Below are 20,324 nucleotides of genomic sequence, written 5' to 3' on the forward strand. Positions count from 1 at the left end.
GGGAGGCAGTGGCGGGGAAGAGACAGAAATCTTAAATAAATAAATTAATTAATTAAAAAAAAAGAACACACTGGCCTCTCAAAAGAGCAACTTAGAAAAGCTGGGTGAAAGTTGTTGATATCATTGATACTCTTGTACACGGAACTAGAAGCCGTGACTACTTGTAATATCACAACTCCTACTCTAAATAGTCAGGGCTTCTAGCTCTGTCTGCAAAAATGTCACTTCTTTGGACAGCACCAGTATTCACAGGGCCTGGAGATGCTTATGCAATGTAGAAGTTGAAGAGAGGAGGAAGATGCCCCCAAAATGAAGGGTGTTACTAATGAGGTGGCAAAAGAAAACTGGGGTGACCAATGACGAAAACTTTGCAAGTTTAACTGAAAGCCATTGCCACTGGCTTTGAGGACAGAGGGACTAGAATACATTTTGTTTCTATGGGAATCTCACAGTGACTTTATGCAGTGATTTTCCTGAGTTTAATTGTGTAAGCACTGTACATTTCCAGTTTTAAACACATGAAATATGCATGAGGAATGCTAAGGGAACTTGATCTTTAGCCCTTCTAATGACTTCAGTATTTTCATCTGATGCTTGTTTTGTTTTATTTTCCTTAGAACTCTAATAATGACACTGAATCTCAGCCAGTTTGGCCTCCTTTGCACTTATGAAAATGGAGTAGCTCCCTATGTCTTTAGAAAGTGAATATACTAAGCTCAGATTATGTGTTTTCACAACCCAGTGGTTGCCTTACAGGGTAGCACAGGACATCTTTGAATCACCCCCAAGATATTTCCCAATGAGAAAGAAACCAGACTTTTTCATCATAAGGCAGAATGGGATGTAGCCTCCTGCAGAAAAGGCTGTTAGGTTCAGTCTGGGAGAATGTGGCTGGAGAGTGAAAGGGAACTGATGAAATCTGACAGAAGTGTGTCTCTCCAGGCTTATGGTGGGGGAAATGCTGTGCCCTTTGTATGTTAAATCACTGCCAGGCAGAGACCTAACATTTTTTGTGCTTTCAAGCCAGCAGGAGGGGTAAATAACCTTCTTGGTAGCACAACACAGCAGTATTGGATACATAAAAGAATGGCACTGCTATTTCACATTAGAAGTTGAACATATTTTAAAATCAATACTGAGAGTTAGGATTCTGATAAAAAAGAGAAATTCTGTGTACACGAGTGTATGCCTGGGAGTATGCTGGAGTATATGTTTCTCTGTGTATATGTATGCTCAAGTGTGTCACAAGCGTGCTTACAAGTATGTATGCATAAGGGTACACATATGTATATCTACATATGTGTATATACATTTGTGTGTATGTGTGGATTTATGCATGTGTGCCTGCTTCTGTGTATTCAAATGTGTTTGTGTATATGTATGTGTGGGTGTATATATATGCATATGTATATGTAAATTGTTTGTGTGTATTTGAATGTATATGTATGTAAGTATGTGAATTGCTTGTATGCCTGCATATTTGATTATATATGAATGTGTCTTTATGTGTATCAATGAATTTTGGTATATGCACATATGTGTGTTTGTGCTTTTGAGTATGTGTGTCTTTGTGCATATTTGCATATAAATTGTTTTTTTTTTAATTGGTTTTTGTGTATTTATGTTTGTTTTTGTTCCGCTGAATGAAGGCATGTGTGTATCTATATGGAATATATGTATTGTATAATTTTCAGTAATATGTTTGCCTATTTATGTGTTCGTGTGCTTATATATGTGCATTCATGAGTAAAGATATGTATGTATATATGAGTATGTGCATGCATTTGTGTACATTTCTTCAGCCATTTATGTAACTTTATTTTTTTAATATAATATTTTTTTTAATTGAGAATAGGAAAAAAAAGTTTCCGCCTCCTCCCAGCCTCCCATTTCCCTCCCCCTCCCCCCACCCCTTTCCCCCTCCCCCNCTGTGGAAAGTCCAAGGTCCTCCCCCCTCCGTCCATGTCTAGGAAGGTGAACATCCAAACTGGCTAGGCTCCCACCAAGCCGGAACATTTGCATGCAAATGGATAGAAATAGAAAACACTATCCTGAGCAAGGTAACCCAGACCCAAAAAAAGATGAACATGGGATGTACTCACTCATAATTGGTTTCTAGCCATAAATAAAGGTCACGGAGTGTATACCTGGTGAACCTAAAGAAGCTAAATAAGAAGGTGAACCCAAGAAAAAACATATGTAACTTTATTAAAATGAGTTTATGCTTATGTGTATGTTTGGGCATGGGTGTAAGAGTACATATTTGTTCATACATGAACCTACCTGCATACGTTCGTGTGTTAACATGTACATATATATGCTCACAGTGTGTATTATGTGCATTTGGTGCCTATGTGTACACATGTGTACATGTGTATGTATGTGTTCATGTTTGTAGGTAAGTGTATATGTAAGGGTGTATGCACATGTATATGTGTGTTTCTATGTATGTGCATGCAGGCTGGACTTTTCCATGTATAGCACAGTCCGAAGTAGCTTTTCTACAAGTTGGTCTTGAGTCAGTCTTAGAAGAGAAGAATAGCCTGGCAAGAGCAACAAGAAAGTTTCCCCAGGATATAGCCAAATGAATGAAGGGCATCTTTGGTTTTGCTTTGTGGGACAAGAGCCAGTGTCAGGCTTCAGGTCAGGAGAGGAAAGCATAGGGACATACACAATTCTAGCATGAGCAAAGTCATTGGTCTCCTGCTTCACAACCGATTTGCACCTGCATATTACATAGGTAAAGGAATTTTATATGGACTAAACATCATTTCTGCTGCTCCAAGATAACAAATGGGAAAAGTAAAACTACTGTGAAGCCAGGACTTGCCTGGTGATCAACCCAATGACCCTATGCTATCCTAGGCTTCCTACAGCAGCTCTGCTTAAACATACTTCGAGCAAGGTAGAAAGTTAGCAAAGATTTAAAGGGGGAAATCCTGCAGGTTATAAGGTTATCTCTTCAATAAATGCCACTTACATTTCCCAGGCCACCCACTGTGTGAACACTTTTCACGTGAATTCCTTCTTCTTCTCAACTGTTGAGAACAGTTTCCATAGGATAGCAAAAGGAGACAGAGTTTACATCAGACCCTCTGCAGTACACCTGGGTTGAAACCTTTACTTTCTTGCTTGCTCAAGCTGAAGCAGCTTTCCCACAGACACCCTCAACAACTGAAAACAAAGAGCTATGGTCAGTTCTAACAGCAAACACCTTCTTTTCTTTACAGAAACATACTCCCGCACCTTTAATCCCAGCACTTGGGAGACTGTGGCAGGTGGATCTCTGAGTTTGAAGCAAGCTTGATCTAGAGAGTGAGTTACAGGACAGTGAAGGCTACACAAAGAAACGCTGTCTCCAAAAACAAAACAAAACAAAACAAAATTCAAAAACAAAAGAAACAAACAAACAAACAAAAACCTTATACACTTTTTGTAAAAGGTCTTTCCCACATTACATTCTAGAGCCTTCTATCACCAGGTGTTATTCACACATAAGGAAGACCCTCAGTGTGTCAAACCTTGGGACTGACAAGAGAAGCTACCTGTGAGCTGTTTGTCCCCTTTCCGGTCATATATGGCGTCGTTTGTTTCTGAATGTATAAGCCACTTTAACTTGGCGTCAGGGGTACAAGTATTAAGGATTGAGAAAACCTGTTTTGACTGTTAAGAACTTTTATTTCAATTTAGCCCCATGAATATTTCAAATATCTGCCAGGTAATGGTGCATCATCTTCACAGGGACAGCATCAAGGAGCATTTTCATTTCTATTACACAAGCTTTCAGCCGGGAGAAGCATTTGAAGCTCTTCCAGCCACCTGAAGACTCCTATAAAGCTCTTTCATCCCAATTCCAAGCCAACACCTGGGAACAGACAAAATTGACTATTTTTTTTTTTTTTACAAAATAGTCAATGACAGATGAAATAGGGATTTGAGTAAACTTTCAAACAAACTAGAAGTAAATTTAATACAGTCCTCTCAAAACAAGCTGTTATTCACTGGATTCTTTCAAGCTGTATTAAGAAAGTATGAAAAAAAGAACAGGCAGAAAGCAGGTCATTTGATCTATCAAACAATAAATTGGACTGTGATACTAATGTTCTTATCAAGTGCTCATTACCTGCTTGGCACTATTCTATATCTTTTCCGTGGCCACATCATTTGAACCTAGCAACAGTCTTACACACAGCAATCTCAGTCTTCACACTAGTAATAAGTGTACTGATATACACTCATAATGGAAAATATGGACTAGAGATGAAGGAAACAACATCATCTGGATGCTGATGAATTTTTTTCATACTGAGTTACTGATTCAAATGCAGACACTTTCCATTAATCAGAATCATTTTTAATGAATTCATACTCAGTGATGGACATTTTATTGATTATCTAGTCAGTCCTGCCTAAAAATGGCATATGTATTCTTAAAGAATTACCTTTGGTGGCAAGAGTGTACCTTGTAAACCACAGGACAAATGGAAAAAATTGTATAACCACTGACATCATCAATCACACTCACACCCACCCCACCCACTCATGCTCCACACACAGATGCACATGAGATAGAGGGAGAGAGAGGGAGAGAGAGACAGAGAGAGAGAGAGAGAGAGAGAGAGAGAGAGAGAGAGAGAGAGAGAGAGAGGGGTGGAGAATTAAAACAACAGTTATAGTGCATAGATAATAAATTTAGTTTAGAAAATGCCTAAATGTATAAACAATCCAACCAATGTGATGCTTTATCTCATTAAAAATAACTTAAACTTTTTCATGGAAATGCATGCCAGGATATGGGTATTTGTGAGTGACATTGAGGCTGTGGAAGACAGTAGCTGTGCATATCTGATTGTAGGCCCCCCCTTTTTTTATGGTGTGGCAACCAGGCTCTGAAGCCATAGGCCCTCCTGAAAGGTCACATAGACTTGCAGACAGCCTCAACAATAGCCAGGATGTGCTGCTCCTTCTCTTTTGTTATGAATGTAGATCACCTGGGGAGAGGTGTTGGCTGAAGCTGATGACCTAATGGTCAGGATGTTTGGTGCTCCTTCCTTTGTAATTTGGAGGACATCTTATAGAGATGCTAATTCAGGCCTACATGACAGCTAGCATACAAGTAGATGCAGATGTGACAGAACACCATTCACCTGGTTACCTAGCCAACAGCCTAATGTATTTTCCTGCTCAACTTATGTTTGGAGAGTAAATGTGGGAGATTGTCAGGAGAGAGAATTCTGAGATGCCCTTCCATGATGACCGTGTAAGTTGCATCTGATTATTCCTCCCAACTCCGTTTCAGTCCAGTTAGGGAAAATAAGTATCTGTGTTGGAGCAACACGGGCTCCAACATCTGATATCAGAAGCAGGCACCTATGTACTCCTTTTATGTCGTCCCCCAACAGCTTGGCTCAGCTAGCTGGGGCTTTGTAATAAGCTTTCTTGTTAAACTATCTTAGCCAATCAACCCACAAATCATGACACAGAGACTTAATATTAATTATAAAAGTTTGCCCTTAGCTTAGGATTTTTCCAATTATCTCTGATAACTTAAATTAGCCTCTTTTTGTTAATTTGCATCCAACCACGTGGTTTGATTACCTCTTCTCTGTACTGTATGTCTGATTTGTTTCATGTCTTCTTCCCAGAGTTTTCCTTTCTCTTCCTCTCTGCCAACAAGTGTTAACAGAGGTTTCTATCCTGCCCAGTCCTGCAGCTATTCAGTCATAAAGAAACACACAGAGGCCTACAATAATTATAAACTGTTTGGCTTCTTATTAATTAACTCTTGCATCTTACATTAACCAAAAATTCTTGTCTGTGTTACCCACATGGCTTGGTACCTTTTTATCAGTGAAGCATTCTCATCTTGTATCCTCTGCATCTGGGTGACAACTTTAGACTGAGGCTTTCCTCTTCCCAGAATTCTCCTATTCTGGGTGTCCTGCCTACATTTCCTGCCTAGCTATTGGCTACTCAGCATTTTATTAAACAAATACAAGTGGCAAATCTTTACAGGGTATAAGACCATTGCCCCATAACATTTCTTCATTTTTTTCTTTTTCAAACAAGAACATTGAATACAATCTCTTTTGTTTAGCTTTTTTCCTGACCATTACCCATAACAACTTATAACCAGCACTCTAAACAAAGAGAAACGTCTATAATCCATTTTTTGAAATGTGGGTATAAGTTTCTAGGATACTTCCTGCTGATTTGGGGTTTTGGTAATCTCATGGGGACCTAAAGAAAAATTAGGACTAATTAATTAATATCCTGTGAGATTTAATCATCTCAACCAGCAGTCTTGTGGCTGGATGTAGAACTCAGAGAAAACTCCATTCCTACCAGAGAATTTTCAGAGGGTCTTGGTCCATCAAACCACATTAGTTTGGAATGAATCCACAGATTCTTATCCTCTGTGGAAACAAAAGAAGAACCTCTTTTCCAAAGCAACATATCCTTAGATCCAAATTTTAAAGTCAAAATACCTTTAAAATATATATAATATATATATAAATATATAAATAAAATATGTGTATATATATATATATATATATATATATATATATATATATATGTTGGTTTAGCTTAGCAGCCCCTGGAATCAAATATCTCTGTAGGCAAAAAATTCAAAGAAAGTACAATAATATACATAATCTATACTCTCTGTGTATATTCTATCTTTATGTGGCCTATTTTCCTTTACTCCTTCAATCTCTGACTGTATTCTGTCTTTTTAAAGACTTTGCTTTATTTTATTAAAACTATTTTTTGTAACTGTCTATACCCCTTTTCTTTTCTCTCCCAAGTCTACATACATATACCCAACACTATGACCCATTTAGAGGTCTTTTTCATCTAAATCTGTCTTTATTCCATATCTATAATTATTTTTTGACCAGGAGAGCTTTTTTTTAAAAAATGCTAAGTGGACATGGTTAAGACCAACTCTCTGGTCCTGCCTATTGACGCCACTCAGTCCAATGTGGCAGAAGCATGTTCGCCACCTCTGAGAGCCATTCACGCTGCCTCAGCTCCAGAGTCACAGAAGGTCTATGTTGCCATTAAGCAGCTAGTAAGTAGCATGTTGCTCACAAACCCCATTTAAGTGCTCTGCCTCCTTAAAAAGCCAGTGTTTCTGCTGGTAGCATGAACCAAGAAGTTCCTGTTTCTTAACTGCATGGCATTTTCTGCTAATGCTGCATCAAGAAGATGCTGCCAACAAGCAAAGACTATCTAATAAATGTGACTACTAAGCAGCTGTGCTTGGCTCTCATTTTTGTGGGTCTAGAAGTACTCTTTTTAAGCTTTTTTTTAGGTTGTATGTGGATACATGCCCCAGATGGTAAGCACCAATCTGTTGACAAAGGCTGCTCATTCGTTTCCAGCTACCTAGAATTGAAATAATCACAGAAACTGTATTTATTAAAACACTGCTTAGCATATTTCTAGCTACCTCCTATATCTTAAAGTAACCCATTTCTATTGTTCTGTATATGACCATGTGGCTGTGGCTTCCTGGGTAAAGTTCCAGTGTCTGTCTCCTGTGGTGGCTACATGGAATTCCTGCCTTTCCCTATTCTGTACAGCAATAGGCCCAAAGCAGCTTCTATATTAATCAACGGTATTCACAGAATACAGAGGGGAATCCTACATCACCTCCCCTTTTCTGTCTAAATAAAAAGAAAGATTTTAACTTTAACATTGCAAGATTACAAACAACAAAACAGTTATCAAGCAAGAAGTATAGCTATAATATTTATATCTACTTTGTCTTTTATAAGGAAAACTATGACTATAATTATTATTCCTTTAAAAACGGCGACGGCGTGGGTGTGTGGACAAACACAGGATAGACGAGACGCAAGAGGAAGAGACGGACACGCGGCTCCCACGTGGGTGCACTTTAATGGGGAGAGGGGAACACAATAAGGGGTGGAACGTGCAGACACACAAGGGTTGGGGGCAAGGGAGAGGCCAAGAGGGGGGCCAAAAGGGCGAAGCCTCGTGGACCCTCGCTTTTAACGGGGGGCGCAAGGTTATCTGGGAGGAATGACCCTCACCTGGGCGCGGCCAGCGCGCACACAGGTGACGGTAATCCAGGAGAAGTCTGGGAGCTGTAGTTTCCAAGGAATAACAATAATGATCTATTCTTCATCTCCATCAAAGACCCCAGAAGTATATAATATTACCCAAGTTAACAGGAAATGCATTGTAAGCAACTTCCAAAACTCTAGAATTGACAGAGACATCTCACTGCCTGGACAGTCACCCAAAGTAATTCTGCAATGTTTCAGCATTCAACTTCAGCCTATAGGCCCATAGCATCTGGCAGACTTTTCCATGAAGCATGAAATTTGAAAGACAGTTCAACCTATATTGGTAATTTGTCAGTCACTTTCTTCTGTATCCCGCAGAATGTCTGGAAGACTTTTTCATAAAGCAAGAGCCCTGATGGACTGCCTCACTTTTAGGCAAATTCAGCAGTCTTTTTCCATGTCCTGCATGTCCAGTTCATACTGCATAACAATCAAGCAGTCCAGGCAAGAGCAGTTTCTTGCCCAATGGAACCCATAAGGAACCCCTTCGATGCTTATCATCCTCTTGAAGTAGATGGGTACTGCCAGGAGTAGATGTGTCTCATTATCTTTAAAATTCTTTAAAATATTTTAAATGACATATTGTTTATGTCCTTGAAAGGTTTGAAAATTATCTATCTATCTGAAATATATCTCTGTACATCTGGAAAACCTAACTATCATGACTACAAGCTTGACTATTATAGATGATAATTCATCAACTTTATTTCTTAATTATACATTGTATTTTTAAATGAGCTTCACATGCACAATACCTTAATCAAGAGCAGAAATATACATATTAAAAGTTGACTTTAAATTTTTATTGATAAACCAAGATCCATACTAATGCAAAGTATTCATCTCTATAGAACATCACCTTTTAAATGTAAATAAATTTTTATAAAGTCACATGTACAAATTACTGCAGTTTGTTTTGTAATTATTATTGAAGACATTAGCAGTAATAATGAAGCCACTTTGATGAATCTATAAATCAGAAATTTTTCTCAATGGCTCTGGTCTTTCCTCTTTCTCTAAGTCCTGTTTTCTCTAATCTCTTAATGTTTTTGAGGCATATTAAGAATATCATAATTCCCATAGCTGCAAGTCTGCTTAGCCTTGCTGTTATTCACAGCTTGCATGGAAACATCTAGAGCTTATCTTCAACCAAACTGACTCTAAAACTTTAACAAAGCAACTGGCAATTTTCTTATGAGATAGAACTGACTCTTGGAAATTGCAACTCTTAAAAAAAAAAAAAAAAAGGAAATTGCAACTCTTGGAAATTTCCACCTAGTGGGAAAGAAGCTGTAAGATTCCAGAAGATACAGGATCTGAAGAGGCCTAGAAAACTCAGAAAGTTATATGTTTTTTGTTTTTTGTTTTGATTTTTCAAGGCAGGGTTTCTCTGTAGCTTTGGTGCCTGTCCCAGAACTAGCTCTTGTAGACCAGACTGGCCTCAAACTCCCAGAGATCGTCTGCCTCTGCCTCAGAGTGCTGGGATTAAAGGCACACACCACCACCACCCAGCAGTTCTGTGTTTTATAAGGGCCATTTTCAAGGCCATTGCCAGGGAAGGGGATTCTCCCTTAGATGGAAATGCAAGTGAGAAAGGAAGCTGGGCAGGGTCTGCAGTCGTCACTCACCCTTGAGTGAACTTTTCAGGGGTGATTCTTGTAGGTAGTTCCAAAAAGCTTTCTAACTTACCGAGGTATACTTGGGTGAAATCTTTTTTTTTTTTTTTTTTTCTGAACTATCCTTGGTTCCTTATCTGGGTTGAATAAATTTGTTGTTGTTGTTTGTTTGTTTGTTTGCTTGTTTGCTTGTTTTGTTTTGTTTTTCAGATTTTTCCGGGGTGGGGTGGGGGGGCTGAAGAAAACCTCAATAGCTCATGAGTACAGGAAGTATTTTTGTCAAGCAAACAGTATTTCGATTCTATGCCAATTTTCTTCTTTTCCTGGAGGAACGCGAAGCTTTGATTAAAATGGCATTTTAGTGTCATCAGTGGGAAATCCTGAGCTTCCATTAAAGACAGGTTGAACACTGAAGTTTTACAAATTCTTAACATACCAAAGACCGGAAGTCAACTAACAGTGCTATGCTAATCTCTGGAGCAGTGAAGACATCACATGATATGCCCTCACTTCTTACTGTACTAACAGAACTACGAGGGAAGATACATGGAGTGCATCTAGCTGATCTTTGCCTGACACTGAGTTATGCCTAAATGTGTGCATTGTAATCACACATGTTTTCTGCTACCTTTCCGTCTGCTTAAGCAGGAATTGCATGGACTCTTATACTCAAACCTAAACATCACATATATCCTTATGTTTAAAAATACCTGAAAGTGGCTAAAGAGGGAGTGTTTTCCAAAAATCCCTTTCACTGCAAATTAAAGTGGCAGGAGGTAAGGATTAGCAGCAGATATTCCAGGGGCCCATTGCTTCCTGCACGCCTGCTGAGCTCTTTGCTCCTCATTCATTATCTTGATCCCCACCTGATGAGGTAGGGGTTGCTACTTTATTCATCTTAGAATTAGTAGAATAGAAAGATCAAGAGAATCCATAGAGCAGTGGGTGTTCTGTATGTCATGTATGAATCTTTAGAACAATTGCTGTAAACAGTTCGCACAGGCCTTGGCTTGCTCTCCATTTGTGAATGTGAGAAAAGCCACTTCCAACCCAGCAGCTGAAGCTGGGCTCTGGAAATTTATTTAGATTGATGACACATGCATTAATGTGGAAATTTTAAGGCAGAATCTCAGGCTAAAAGGAGAGCTGTTCGAGAAGAGGTTGGGCTACTTGTATATGGGCACTTACTCCCTCTTGAATAAGACGATCCATGGTTACTAACTCATTTATTTGGCTAATTTCATCAGCTAGTAATATGAAAGTGGTATCAACTACTCAAGGTTGGAAAGGATGGTGCATTAAATGATAAGCATCAAGTGAACTAAAGACCAACATGATATTAAAAGTGTTGCAAATTATGTTGCTAAAAGCAAGTACTAAATATGATATCAAAATGCAAGCTTGAGGCTTAAAAGCATATCTTCCATGCTATGTTGTCAACAACTTAGCTCATTTTGATCTCTGCAGACTTGTATATGTAGGAAAGGTATAGTCTGACCCTTTGGATCTATGTACTGCCATACTTTCTATTTAACCTTCTGATTTACAGAGATGGAACCCAGGGCATTGAGCATACTAAGCAAGATGGAAAGATCTCATGGTATTTTGAACAGAAATACCAAATTTGGCTTAGGTTTGATGGAAATATTTATACTTTTAAAGAATGACTACATGACACCTGAAGTATAGCTAGAAAAGAGCTGCCAAGCAAATTATCCTAGCCATCATATATCTATGTAGTACCCTACACTTGTCTATTAGGTACAGAATAATGCCTCTAGAATGGATCTAAGTTCGCAGAACCTATAGTGGAGATGGGGACAGTCTAAAATCAAAGATGTAAGAATATAGTTATAACTCAGTACTGATTTCTGTACAGGAAACTGTCCTTGGAGATGTATGAGTAAAGAGATGATGGGTGAGAACAGCCCAGGGAAAATTACTTAAGAAGCAAAGGAGAAACAGGCCAGGTAGAAGCAAACAAACTTACATACAAAGAAGTCATGAAAAGATTCCATGGTTGAATGAACGAAGTCTATGCAAGATTTGAAAGACAGTTTGTAAGGATGAATCATCAGGAAGGTAGAACTCAGAGTTTGGGGAATGGTAGGAAATTCATCTGAAAAGGTATTCAGGTACATTCCATGTAGAATCATGTAGATTCCTAGTGGAGTCTAACAAGAAGGTAGGGATTGTGGACCACCACAGTTGGATTGGACCTAAGGACGGCACTGAAACAAAAGGCAAGGGTCAAGAGTTGCCCAGTCTAACCTAATACTTAGAACCCGTATTATCATTCACTTAACCATTTACCAATGTGAACAGAGTTATAAATCACTATATACTGGTGACTTAACTTTTATGTCTTACTTTTCTGGGAAACTAGATTACTAATCTATAGATTTGGAAAAGGTATATTGTGTTACAAAATAAAACATACAAAAGGAGCACTTATGGATGGAAGTAATTTTCAAATAACATCTCAGAAACTCTGCAGAGGAAGTCATATAATTAACTTTTTGTTTGGGAGTTTAAAATAATAAGTAACTTTAACTCACAATTACAAATTATTGTGATTTACTATATATAATTCATGTTTTCGAATCTATCATTGTCACTAAGCATAATTTAAATCTGATAAAAATTGTACTCTAAACATCAGGCTTGAATTTCTATGCATAAGATTTTACCCACAGTTTTAAGCTTAAGCTCTGAAATAGATATATATTCAATTGTCTTCCTTTTTAGCAGAAGATCATTGGAATTGCTGTTTTTCTCCCAGCCATCGTCTTAAGTATTTACACCCCCCTCTGTGGTCACTGTATTTGTAATAGTGCCTTGTGTGTTGTGTCTCCTAGCTCTACATACAAACTACCACGCTTACAATCTCCATGAACCTAAGTGCGTCAGTGGCGCTGGGGATGCTATACATGCCGAAAGTGTACATCATCATTTTCCACCCTGAACTCAACGTCCAGAAACGGAAGCGAAGTTTCAAGGCCGTAGTCACCGCAGCCACCATGTCATCAAGGCTGTCACACAAACCCAGTGACAGGCCCAACGGTGAGGCAAAGACAGAACTCTGTGAAAATGTAGATCCAAACAGTAAGTAACTCTTTCTTCAACTCTCCATCCTACATGAGAAAATTCTAGAAAATGTGATGTGTGTTGCTGCTCTCTGGAGTAAGCATGCCTTGTGGATGGTTTGCCCTGATGGATGGTAACTTTTCCTCATCTGGTTTTGATTTATTGCTGCTGCCATTTTCTTGGTAGAAAGCTTTTCAGAGTTCTGTCTCCTCTCCTTCTCTTGTCTCTTTATCCTTTGCTCCAAAAACATGCAGTGGGAATAAACATGCCTATCAGGGTTCCTTTATCAGACCCTTCCACTAGGAAAATGACTTCCTTTTAGGAGGACTACTTCCTGTTGGGAAAACAACTTCCTTTTAGAGAAGTAACCATACCCAGTGAGCTACAGTCTTAAAAGCAAAGTTAAATTATTAAAGAACTTTAGAAGCATGCCTTCCTTCAACTAGGATGTGAATATGGAGAAATTATTTCAAAGCAAGTCTTTTAGAATCAGAAGCATAAAATATTGGGTAAAACTATTAAACTTCCATTCAAATATACAGGGCCACAGACAACCATAGGCAGCACACACTTGGGCACAGTATCCCCTAAGACACTGAAGAAGAAAGTCATTTTGTAAAGGACAAAAACTGAGAGCTGTGAGTCAGAAGTGTTAGACTCCATATGTTATGTGTCTTATTCTTAATAATCAGATGGTCTTCAGCGTTACCTGTGAAGGACCTATAACATGATGGGCATAGGACACCACATAAATAATACTGTATCAATTCAGATGTTAGCTGCATAAAATTCTCAATTACCGTTTTTGCTAACAGTGTTGATAAAAAACCCTCGTACTAGGGTTTGTATTCCAGGAATATTTTAATCAGTTCAGATACTGGCATTCATGGTAGCAATTTCTGTTTTCAAAAACAAAGAAGATTTCAGATTTCCCATGAAGTCATTCAAAACACACTATTTTTAAATTATGAACTACTCTTACCATACTCACACTTGCAAGCAGAGACAGAAATTCAATAAGCCAGAGAACTTAGTTTTAATGAATACTATGCAAAAGACTCATGATCCTGTCACTTCTTCCTTTATGAATTAATATACAAATACTGGGAAACACTTTCAACATAAGCAAGGGCTTCATTCAAAATCTCAAGAGAAGAGATTATATGATGAGACTGGAGGAGGAAGAGAATTGTCCCAAAAAGAAAGAAGAAACAGGATGAGTATGTAAGCTCTGCCATGCCACCAGAGCAATGGGCTAATGAGAGCTGGGAAGAGCACACCATGGTGCTCCGTCTGACCTTCAAGGTGAGATAAGAAGCACCTTGGAGTGGAAAAACACGGGGTTCAAATCCAAGACTCTCCACTCAGGACCATGTGACTGAGACTTTTCTAAAGCTCAATATCTTTTTGTGTACTGTGGAAGTAATATTACCTATGTCACAAACATGTTATAAAATATTTGTCTAGCAAATTTTACTTTTACTAATGCCAATGGATTCTATTCCTGAAGAGGCAAAGAAAGCATTTTTAAAAGTTCATTTCCAAGTGGTCAGGTAGATGTGATAGTGCAATTAAAGGCAGACTAAGTGCCCTGAGATGAAATGCAATCATCAAAATTAATATTTCTATGATCATATGTATGCCTATATTTATAATTATATTCATACTGATCAAATCGTATAGCTCAACTTCTATAGCTATTTACAAAAGACCTTTATCAAATTTTCATTTCATAAAAACTTGACCCATTCTCTAGTCCAATAATAATTTTTAATCATATATGTATATCCATATGTGCCCAAGCACACACATGTAACAAGATTTTTCCCCAAGTCAGTAAGCAGGATAATTGAAAGCCTTTTCCTTGTATTTTTATTTTAAAAATGAACAAATATGAATTTATGAGCAGTAGACACTAATCCTATAATACTTAAGAATTAATATTTTTAACAATAGCTAATTTTTATGTTTATATCAATGCTTTTTGAGTGTTTCATTAGTTTCTAAAATGCAAATATTAACATTATTACTAACACTACATCAGCTGCTTTTAAAATATGTATCAGAAACTTTATATGGAAGAGCTTGCATTTATTCTGAATAGCAACTCAGTAGAGAAGATAAATAAGGAGCTTCCGTGATATGGCCAAAGTCACGCACCTACTTAACATCCAAGGTTGAATGAACCCAGTTCATACTCCTAACCTGTGCTTGTTCCTCTTTGCTATTGTGTGTCTTGAAACTTGGCAAGCTGGACAAATTCCCAATGCATAAATCACTCTTTTGGCTATCTTACTTGGTAATATAGTTTACATAATAATAATACTATCATTGATGGTGGTGGTCCTGGTGTTAGTACTGCTGGTGGTGTTGCTAGTGGTAATGGTGGTGGTGGTATTTTGAGGGGAACTCTTTGCTGAAACATGTTGTGCTATTAATATATATCTGCTTATAGTATTGTCTACAGAGAGTATTAACCTATGTTTAGAGAAAGCTGTCCAGGTAGAGGCCTTATAATACTAACTCCAAAATTCAAATATTATAGTATCAATTGGAATCATTGCAATAATCCCACTGGGAACTCATTGAATATCCATCTTTTTTTTTAAACTGTGTTGTTCTGGTTTCAATGGAGTCATAACAAATACTCCAGAAAAAAAAAAAAAGTAGAAAAATGAAGGGAATGGGGAATAGTACACAGTGTTTGCCTCTCAACCAATCTGAAAGATATTTGAAATTATTTTTTAACTTTTCTGGTATTGTGGATCCACTGCTCTAAAACAGCACAGAGAATATCCAGAAATTGGCTAAATCACAGGAGGAGTTTCACATACCTCCAAAAATTGAGGTATCTGAAGGTCCAGCTCTTCCAGAGCATTGAGACACCCCTGTTGCTTCCAAGTCATCCAACAGCACTGTCAGCAGGCAACAGTGTGTTCTGAAGCTGTGTTGTCTCGTACAACCAACATAAATCCCAGTGTCTCTCAAGCACCTGAAAGCACAGCTTTTCAAATGAGAGAATGAATCTTGTTTTTATTTGACTTTGTTTCACATAAGTAGCCAGCCATAGCTGTAAGTACTACAATGAGTGTCACAGATCTGGAAATTTGGTGTATTATTGCAAGTGTTTAATCTTGGGCTGTCCAGTCTGAGTCCATAGTGGAGACTAGATCTGGCCTATTAACATTTCACTAGTAGAGAAAATCTAAGTCAATGAAAACAGACAAGAATGTTCTGATGCTCTGAAATGTTGCCAAAATATCATATTGTGTTGAAAACTAAGAATGTCTCAAGTTCTTCTCTAAAATCTAAATTTTGGAAATGGAGAGACAGGACATAATTGCTCAATTTAAGATATCTGATAAAAGTTATAAACAATAAATTTACTCTCCAATGGGGAAGGTTTTTTTTTTTTTTTAAGGTGTTGGAAGATATGTAAGAAGACAGGCCAGTTTATAGTGTGAACTTCAAAGTAATTAATGGACCAGAAATGCTCTTCAATTCATCTTTGCTGTGAACACTTAGTGTGAATGTATCTGAGTCCTTGGTGTTTTCATCTTGAACGGCTCCGCTCCATCACTTTAGCTTACCATCTGGCGCATGACCGCTTCCACTCATCCTCCACACTGCACACGTCTACATGAAAATGAGCTTTTTTTTCCAGCTTAAAATGTGCAGCCTTTAAAACTGCCCTCTGTACTGCATTACTTTTCAAGGATTGAAATTTTCCTCTCAAGTTGCTCTTTCAGTTAAAATTCTGTTAGCTTTAAAGAGAAACATCATTTTGTTGGGTGAAGAGACAAACTTGTCAAAGTGCTAATGCTATCTGTTCACTGTGCATATATTCCATATTCCAGGCTCAGACTAGTGCTGCAAGGGCCTATGTTCAGATGAAAACAAGTGAGCCCAGAAGGCATTGGGATGAAGTGCCAAGACTTTAATTTATACAAAGGTGATTTCTGTCACAGGGGTTCAGAAAAGCCAAACCTTATTTGGATACATTAGCTATGTCCAAGATGCTGCTCCCTAGAATTCCTTCAAATCCTGGTCTTAGCACCTGTCTCCTGATTTTGGCATCTCTCCCTGTACTGTGAATGTTAACTTGCATATATGGTCATGGCGAATGAATAAGAGGATATGGTCATGCTTGGGCTGTGGCTTATGACTACTCTTATGGTCCCTTTTAAGCTGTATGGATGATATTAATTGGGCAGCATGACTTAATTCCCATGGGTGAATATGACCAGATATGTTCGTCATCTGGAAGTCATACTCATCAGATTCTATGTGATTTACCCTCTTATCTCATGCTTCCCTTAGGTAAGGATTGCACTGCATACTGATGACAGGCTGTAAACTACACTAATTCCAAGACACCATCCATTTTCTAAGTCGATGTCCCCCTGGCTGAGAAATAACTCAAGTCGAAACACCTAGGTGAATACTGGAAGGTCAGGAGAAACTAGTGATGGTAGGCAGGTAGGCAGCTAAGAACACATCCTACTTATTGAATATGGGAGTGTATTACTGATAAAGTGAGAAGGTAGACATTATCTACAACAGATGGGGTTATGCCTGTGAACACAGAATGTGGGGAAGACCATATGAGAAGAACAATAATGTATATCTCAGGTATAAAATATAAAACAAGATAATTTCAACATAAATGTATTCTGGTGTTACTTTTTTGTATTACTATTTGGCATTGACTATATGAAAAACCAGAAATATCCTGTGCTGGTCTTAAAAGAAGAAATCATATAAAATAGGAATATCAATAGAAGGAACTTTTTGATTAATAAAAGAAATTATAAGCTGCTGGAAAATGGATGTGGGTAACAAATTGTAGACAAGCAATAATTCTAGAAAGTTCTGGAACACATTCTCATGCTATGCTGATTTGTTAATGTTTCTTGTTTTGTTTTGCTTCTTCATCTGTTTGGATTTCTAACATTCTCAACATGGCGCTATTCGTCTCCATTCTTCTGGACTAACCAAGCAAAGCTGGTCAGCAAGAATGAACTAGGCTGAGGTAAAAGGGATGACACCAGGAAGGAGAGAGCCAGATAGATCAGTTATTTGTGGTGTGGTTCTCTCAATTACACCAACTCAAGCAAGTACAATCTAGCTGCCTTCAGTTCTATAGTGGAACCAGTACTCCCATGTTCTAAATTGTGGTGAACTGGTATACCCAAGTCGATTATATCCACTGAAATAGTGGGTACAATGTCTGTGGGTCTCTATTACAGCCTCTTCTTCAACAACAATAAAAATAATTGATTATAATAAAAAAGAATATTGTCTGCATATTTATTTTATATATTCCTATATATTTACTTTTCCTGTAGACTGTATACCACCAGTAAGAAAGAGTGTACAAAAGTCGGTAACTTGGTACACTATCCCACCAACAGTATAGCTTTTGACTGCTTCCTGAAAGGTAAGAAAACAATCTCCTTTTCATTTATTTCTGTGTTATTGTCTACACTAAGAATGGAAATGTTTTCATGAACACCGTGCATGAAAATATGGAATTTTATGTGTATGAAGAAATGAGTTTTGAAACGTGGTCTACTTGATGAACTCAATGACAGCTCCAGCTATATGCCTGGTATCTTTGCTGGAGAATGTGGTTATGACTATGGCAACTAGCCAATCACTTTAGAAAACGGGTGCTGTTTATTCTGATACATAGTCTACTTTAAAATAATTGATGGCAAAATTATTTTTAAATGTGTGTTTTCACATTCTGACAGTGTGGAACACTGATATGGAAAAAAGGGGGTATGCCTTATCAGTCAAGCACAAATACCTACTTCAGTTATTAGTACTTTGTACATCAAAATGAATGTATACATTCCTGGGAATGTATCTACTCAAAAAGTATGACAGGATGGTCCTAACATTGTAAAACTAATTGTCTTGGTTTTTTTCTTTTTTTTTCTTCTATCCTTCTTTCTTTTCTTTTTTCAACAAATAACTACAGGGAAGTTTTTATGGCTGGAATTGACAAAGTGTCAATCATGTTTCTTTCTCTGAGAAATTATCCTAAGTTTAGTGCTCTCTGAAAGTAGGGAAGGGGGTCAAAGAAAGATGGCAAAAGTCAAAGGAAAGTTTCAATATTAGTCAGATGGATTGCCAACTAATATTATGGTTTTCAAAACAATGGGTTGTGTGACCTGATCAATTGGTCATATGAATAAACAATCTGTCTTGATGGCAGTGATTGACTCACTCACTATTCATGCTCATATACTACTTTGCTAGCTTATTCGTGAATATATGCTGTAAAAGACTATTCTTAGAGGTGCTACTATCCTTATCATTTCTGGATTTCAGTCTAAGCAACATGGAATCTCAACTCTTGCTTTCAAACATCTGTGTCTAGATGGCTTCAGCCACTACCAAATGATAGGGAAACTAAACAGGGGATGACATGGAGAACAGCGTGCCAAGGCCAGAGAGATGCTTCAACAGATACGATTGTGTAAGGTGGGAGGGGAGAAAAATGTAGAGCTCAATAAAAATCATTTTTAAAAAAAATCGTGTAATTGTCCTGTAGAAAACTTGAGTTCAGTTCTTAGCAGCCAAATTGGAAGGCTCACAGCCACCAGCAAGTTCACTCCAGGAATCCAATGGCCTCCTCAGATCTCCATAAACATCAGCATTTGCATGCCCATGAACACACAAGCACACACACAAACACACACACACACGTACATCTTAAAAATAAAATAAAAAAATTTAAATGAGGTGGTAAATTTGAATAAAAGACTCCCTTCTGATTGCCTCTCACCATACTCTCTTGTTTTTAAGAACAGGTGCAAGGCCTATTTCTAGAGGTCTATAAGAGTAAGATCTTGTTATGGAGACTAACATAGTGTTTAACAATGTGGACTAGCCTTTCTCTTTGTGTGTCTCTGTCAGGGGACTTCTGTCAGATCCTTGTCCAGACATATATAATATGTTTTTTTGGGGGGAGGGAAATGAAATTCTGCATACAAATAATATCTTGGTCTTCAAAAAAAATTCTACTTAGTACTCAAAGACAGGCCACAATTACTTTCAAAAAGCAATTACATTTCCTGTTGATTTTAGAAGGATGTAACATCTCAGTCTTTAATTTCAGATGTATTGTTTCCATAGTTATTTCCTTTTCCCGGTGTCAACATGATGTGTCCTAGATTTTAAATAGGGCATCCTTCCCTACAGTGACTATGTAACTGTATCCCAGTGTGATTTCAAGTCTCCACAGTACCAATGCTTGTCAAAACACTGTGGCTCACCATTTAACAGTTCTTTTACAGAAGACTTCCTGAAAATAAATGAGAAAGATTTATCCCTAGGGGAAAAAAAAGATAGACTAAATATCTATCTATTAAAAATTCTCTTTAGCTCCATTCTCAGCTGGAGACTTTTGGTTTAAAGGAAGTAATGGGAAACTATGTAAAGTTGACCTTTCAGTTAAAGAGTATTGCTAGAGATCGGCATGTTGGCTCAGCAGGTAAGGGAGCTTGCTGCC

The 20,324-nt window shown here is 37.8% G+C and overlaps 1 protein-coding gene across 5 annotated transcripts in view; it reads left to right on the top strand.

Annotated features, from left to right (window-relative positions):
- The window catches only part of Grm7 (glutamate metabotropic receptor 7), a 901,797-nt gene that overhangs the window by 825,572 nt on the left and 55,901 nt on the right, over positions 1-20,324 (top strand). Inside the window, exons 9-11 of one of the 5 annotated variants that reach the window (XM_050148612.1) lie at positions 12,574-12,820; positions 18,151-18,242; positions 19,142-19,388. In XM_050148612.1, the coding sequence (XP_050004569.1) occupies positions 12,574-12,820; positions 18,151-18,221 (318 nt within the window). In that variant the 3' untranslated portion in view covers positions 18,222-18,242; positions 19,142-19,388. Of the gene's footprint in view, positions 1-12,573; positions 12,821-16,204; positions 16,220-18,023; positions 18,083-18,150; positions 18,243-19,141; positions 19,389-20,324 lie in introns of those variants that run through there. The other 4 variants (XM_050148614.1, XM_050148617.1, XM_050148613.1 and 1 more) reach the window with 4 other exon arrangements.

Source organism: Alexandromys fortis, unplaced genomic scaffold (assembly GCF_014885135.2).
Source record: "Alexandromys fortis isolate MF-2015 unplaced genomic scaffold, M_Fortis_MF-2015_v1.1 scaffold_59, whole genome shotgun sequence".
NCBI lineage: Eukaryota > Metazoa > Chordata > Mammalia > Rodentia > Cricetidae > Alexandromys > Alexandromys fortis.